The 5,895-nt window shown below is 40.1% G+C and overlaps 1 protein-coding gene across 1 annotated transcript; it reads right to left on the bottom strand.

The window, feature by feature from the left end:
* Positions 1-1,868: 1,868 nt before the first annotated feature.
* Positions 1,869-5,142, bottom strand: LOC117393458 (serine protease 23-like). The gene is made up of 2 exons (XM_033991575.2): positions 4,942-5,142; positions 1,869-3,756 (listed from the first exon to the last, which is right to left on the bottom strand). Exons 1-2 carry the CDS (start codon positions 4,956-4,958, stop codon positions 2,589-2,591), a joined length of 1,185 nt encoding a protein of 394 aa, XP_033847466.1. The 5' UTR covers positions 4,959-5,142; the 3' UTR covers positions 1,869-2,588.
* Between the last annotated feature and the right edge of the window lie 753 nt (positions 5,143-5,895).

The raw sequence follows: 5,895 nt of genomic DNA, 5'->3' as shown, positions 1-5,895 counted from the left end.
GCGGACACGCACGATGTCCAGCGCGTGCTCGCGGAGCAGATTAAGAATGTGAATTTCTGAATTTCTTCCCCTCTGCCGTTTGTCTCATGAACACTTTATAATATTTGCACAAAACTGGACACTTTATAACACCGGTCACTTTAATAAGACATGTTTGCACTGTTGTTCTGATGCTGCTGTTGTATATATTTTCTACCTTTAAGTATTTTATTTTATTTTTAAGCATATCTTTTTTTAACTTCGTGCATGCCCTTATTTGTATTTGTATTTATTCAGTGTGTTTTATGTTTTATGTTGCACTTTATCACCAAAATAAGTTCCTAGTTTGTGAACTGTGTTCACAAACGATGGCAATAAAAGGATTCTGATTCTGATATATTTCTCAACTGTTTTCCATGTATTTATTATATTGTATTTTTTTACTCTTGTTTTTAGGTGGACAGTATCTGCTGTCAAGGGACTACGGATGATGGCATATTTACAGAGATGTTGATTTATATGCACTGTCCCTGAAATAAATAAATAAAAACTCGGGCTCTTGACCTGTTCCGGGCCAGGTTAGCTCCGGGCCTGGTTAGCTTCGGGCCAGGTTAGCTCTGTTGCTCTGTGCAATGTGACCTCACTGGAAAGTGCCGCATTTGTGATACAATTCAGGAAATTCAGGGTTTGATCTTGACTAATATCTGGCTTCGTAGTATACCCCTCAGGAATACTTTTTACCCATTGTACATGGTATGAGTTTAATTGTATGTATAAAATGGCATGCATGCCAAAAGACGTTTTAATCACATTGTAAGGGTTGACTAAACCTGTAGCAGTTTACCTTTTGACCAGTAGACGGTGCTGTTACAACCCGGCATACACATTAAAACTAAATGGCAAAGATTATGAACAAGTTGTTATTTATATCAATAAAGCATTTAAATTAGACTATACTCTGTAGTTATCATATTTGACCATAATTTGGTTTAAAATGTATTGAATGAAACAAATCTCAACGTGCAAAAGAAATAATCCTTTGACTGTATGACTAGATTTTTTAAATGGCTGACTAAATGGTATCAGCTCCCTGCCCTTGTTAAAGAGCCCCCCACATTCACATTTAAGATCAGTCTTAAAACACTCTCTGAATTAGCTTATGACTAGGCCATTTAGGAGCAGAAATAAAACCCAGGTTTAGCTAAGGTGCCTTAAGAGCATCTCTGCTAGGGGAAATATGGTAATGTGAGCACTATCCTCTGTTTCCTCCTACTTTTCCTGTCAACATTATTCACTATTCAGTTCATCTGTAGTTCGTTCATTGCTATTCAAGTGGTGTTTCCCTGTCCCAGTCTCCTCTGGGAAGTGCAACTGGACACTGACCTCCGGGTGATGACTGGACCCTAGATGCCCCTCCTATACCCTGATCCTGTTCTATGGATCCTCCACTTCCCTAACCTGGCTGGATGACCCAATACCTGGCTAGAGTGGCCCCTACCCTATCCTGAATAAGCTCCCTCTGTCCCTTTTTCTTGAGTGGGCTCTGGCCCTACAGACTTTAACTTTATCTGCAAATAGATGTGTATTAGTCCTGGATAGATCTGCAGCCTGCCTGTAAGTGGGAGTAGATCTCTTCTCCACTGTGGTTCTCCTCGAGGCTTCTCTTTGTCCCACAGAGGATGTTCTGGGACAGTTATCCCTCTGGGGACATTATCTGTTTGTGATCTGTTGGTTTAATCTGCTTGTCTGTTATTGACCAATGTATGTTTCATAGTTGAGTTTCTAAATTTCTATTGGTTAAATTAATTATCATAAGTGACAAGTGCTGTTGTAATTTTGGGCTTTCCAAAAATAAATTGAACTGAATTAAAGTAATCGTTAGTCTCAGCAAAAGTTCAAACAGTGGTTGATGTTTATTACATTCACGACTTGTCATCTTCAGATCTGGCCACCAGAGGGAGCCACTTGTTTATACATTCTCATGTACATTTTGCTAAGCTCCAGGAAGAATATTATAAAGTTCACAAACATTTGAGAGTCAGGGCAACTTTTGGATGCTATCATACATTCAAATGAATCAGTAGGAAATTATTACAGTGCAATCTCAAGCTCAGTATACGGTTATAATGATGCAGCACAGACAGTTCAGAGTTCAGCCTTTAAAATCTGAGCAATGTTTCAGTGTGTCCATTTAATGTCCTTATAGTTGTTTCTTAATGGTAAGAAAGTAGACTTCCTGCTACTTTAATGGGTGCAGTTTCACAAAGGGACAGAAAGAATGTTGCATCTAACAGGAAATTATATTTGAGATTTATAAATGAGCTTTGTACATATTCTGGTGCCACCGACTTGTCTTCTGCAAATGGCAACGCAAAATGTATGCCATTAAACTTCTACCCCCCACCACCACCACCATTATTAACTGGTATCTCAAAAACTTGCATCTTGCCATTGTTTCTTTTTGGTGTGCAAAGGTTAATTGGAAACCATTGTCTGAATAGAGCAATATTGTAATTGTCACAATAATATCAGTGCTTTTTCTGTAGCTGATATTTAACCCTTCTCCTTGGTTAAATGAATTCCTGCACTCAGTTCCTTCTTAGGTCTTCTCAACCTTCTCTGCAGTCCACAAAGTTCCCCTTGATCCAGTAACAGATTTGAGCATATTTTAGCGGAGTAATTCGGACTGCTACGTTGTAGTCTTGGGACGCCCCTTGCCTCTCCACCCACTGATGGCCCGAGAACACCCCTATGATTTTGCGCTCCCATTTACAGCGCAGGGGGTCCCACATGCGAGCATAGACCCCCGACCCACTGGCCCCAGGCTGAGCATCGCAGTGCTGATACAATAGGTCAGGAGTCTCCTCTCCAGCCAGGCAGAAGCGGTAAACCAGATCCCCCGGTCGATCATTATCGAACCCAGAAAAATGCACTCTTCTCCCAGGCAGTCTCTGGGCAGGGGGGCTTACTCCTAACTTCATATGATGACGTTTATGGAGCTTTTTCAGTTCAAGGAGGGCATAATCATAGTCCATGCCAATGTCATTAGCATTAGCTTTTATCCAGCCTTTGGGGACATGGGTACGCCTGGCACGAATCCACTGAAATTTCATTTTGTCATTAGTTGGAGGGGGATAAGGTGAACCAATTTGATTGGTCAAATTTAAGAAGAAATTTGTTGATTGTGTGTCACGATATTTGGGTTTTAAGAAGCCAACTCGAAGTCTCTGAGCTCCTTTCACATAGTTCTTGCCATCATGGACACAGTGTGCTGCTGTGAGCACGTGCCTGTTTCCTACCAGAGTCCCTGAGCATCCCGTGGACAATTTGACCACCACTGAAAATGGAAATTGGAGCAAATAGTTCTGTCCCACGATACTAAACCTCCCATCATGCCCAAAAATCTGCCTTTTCCTTCTCACATGTGCCTCCCTCTTCCCACGGGACCTTGCTTTGTAAACCACAGTAGTATCAGAATTTGGATTATAGCCATAAATCTCAACAGAGGTTGTAGTTAGGCTCCCATTTGAGTGAAGCGTCTCGTAGGATAAAATATTTCGGAGGTCCCAGTAGCTCGGTTTGGGGGCTTTCCTGTGGCAGTCTGGGTCACAGGAGGAGCTGACATCCAAACGAGCCTGGGACAGAAAGTGAGGGGCGGGGCCAGGTTTGATCTGTTGTGGGAGGACCACCGGGACCCTCTGGAGCACCCACTGCTGAAGAGACCAGCACCCGGAGAGAAGCAGGAGGAGACCGAGCATGGGGCAGAGGGATGGAGATCTGCGGGTAGTTAAGGAAAAACAAAACAGAAATTTGCACTGCTATTAAATTTATCAATAAACAATGAATACTTCTGTGGTAACACACTTCAGTGTAGGCTACTTCCATTTTGAACATATGCAGTTCTTGTTTTGGCTTCTCTAGCCATGAATTTTTGTTTTAAAGTATTATGTACTGAATAATATGATTTGGAAATATCTGTCTCACTTTGTTATTTGATAACAAATATTTGATGAATATTTGATGAAATATTTGATGAAATGTGTTTTAATAGCCATAGTGCTGACAGGCATTTGGAAATACCATAATGTAATCTTGTTTTATTATTTCACAATTGTTTTAAGGGAGGCTGTCTGAACCATTTAGAACTTTCATTAGGCAGTTCTTTTACTCAAGTACGGTATACCAATGGCATACATGATGTTAAACACATACATGTTAATCAGGCTACATGAAACGATACTTTTACCTAATTATATAGTTACATCGGATTATGCATTAGGTTGCTCTCATACAAAACCACACATATGGATGCATTACAGCATAGCGGGACAGAGAGACTTGGGGAACTCTTTTTATCATGAGAGGAATTTGGCAGTCATAAACTTCCTCTGTTTTTAATACTGCATTTATGACGGTCAGGGCAAAGATCAGGCTTTAAAGGCTGTGAATGAAAATTATTGAGTTCCCCCAGGACTGTTCAGGACTGCATCAGAGGATGGATAACCCTAAATTATGGCTTTAAAATGACAGCAGGCATCAGCAGTTAAGCCAGAGAAGATTGCATGGATCAAGTAATAAAGTAAGTCCCTAAGTTAGAGTGCCCTAAATGTTAGTAGTATTACAACATAACTAACTTTAGATGAAATATGCCATAACCCAAACCCGAAAGCCAAGTTATTTGGCCTTTGGGTTTATTTTAATGTGTTTAATAACCCTAACCCTACCCTAATAACTTTATATTGTTTCGGCAATTACGAGGTTAATTCTTTCTTTTGTAGGTTGTCGGCAAGTTTTCAATCAATACTTTGTATTAGCATACTATTATAGCCTACTCGAATTTAATTATTAAGGCATACAACCTAGTAAAGACATGTGAAGCATAGAAAAATATGATGTGAAAGAACAATGTGAAGTAGGTTAGTAGTTAATCTGCAGTTTGGTTACAATAAAAACTTGACTTACGTAGCTGAGAAGCGCATGGCTGGCGCAGGTGAGTCGCCACAGGGCAAAACGTATCCTGCGATAAAAGTTTTTAATAAATTTGAACGCTTTTCTCTTTATTCCTTGCTGTTTCCTCTTCAAATGACTGTAATCCGAGGCACAACGGAGGAGAGGCGAACAGTGGAGAGGCGCAATGCTGGTCCTGGGTCAGTCATGGTGCTCTGTGACCTGAGCGGAAGATGCGCGGACGGAGAGACGGTCACGTGAGACCACTTTTTCACTCTACATCTGTTTTATTTCATCATGTTTTCATGAAGCCAGTCACGTTTTAGAGCATTATGCTTGCATTGCTGATGTCGTTACGGATTATATTGCATTACTGATAATTAGAACGACTATGAATTATGCAAACTCATGAAAGCAAGTTACATTTGTTTCCCGAACTTTTCTTTCTGTGTTTTTCTTTCAAATAGAAATCACTCTGTTCCATGTTGTGATGTCATGTGGTAATACAGGAAGTGCCCCAACGTGTTTTAAACTCCATATACTTTCACTACAATCATTTGGATGATTTCAGCTCTGGAATTGCCTATCTCCACTGATCTAAAAAGGTAAAGGGTAGCTGTTAACTTGAAAACTACCGCTTCATGACATCACAAGGTGGAACAGAGCATTTTGAGTTTTGGAGATGTAGACAGACTAATAATGCAGGATTACCCAAACATGTCTGAATGAAACAAAACCCAACTTCAGGTATGTTTTTGACGAGGTAACAACATTATAACATGGCTTACAGCTCACAAGAGTCAATTTAGCTTAATATAGCACCTTTAAGTAAAAATAAAGATTAAACTCAGAATTTATGTTACATAAATTGCATCACAAGAAAAAAAAAAGTGCACATAGCAGAAAACAAGCTGCATCCTGTTTTCAATTTAACCTTTCAACAACTTTTGCCGAGTTGCATAGATTTGC

The sequence above is a fragment of the Periophthalmus magnuspinnatus genome, chromosome 3, assembly GCF_009829125.3.
Source record: "Periophthalmus magnuspinnatus isolate fPerMag1 chromosome 3, fPerMag1.2.pri, whole genome shotgun sequence".
Lineage (NCBI taxonomy): Eukaryota > Metazoa > Chordata > Actinopteri > Gobiiformes > Gobiidae > Periophthalmus > Periophthalmus magnuspinnatus.
Note: the sequence above shows the minus strand (reverse complement) of the source record. Positions and strands in the feature narration are given on the sequence as shown.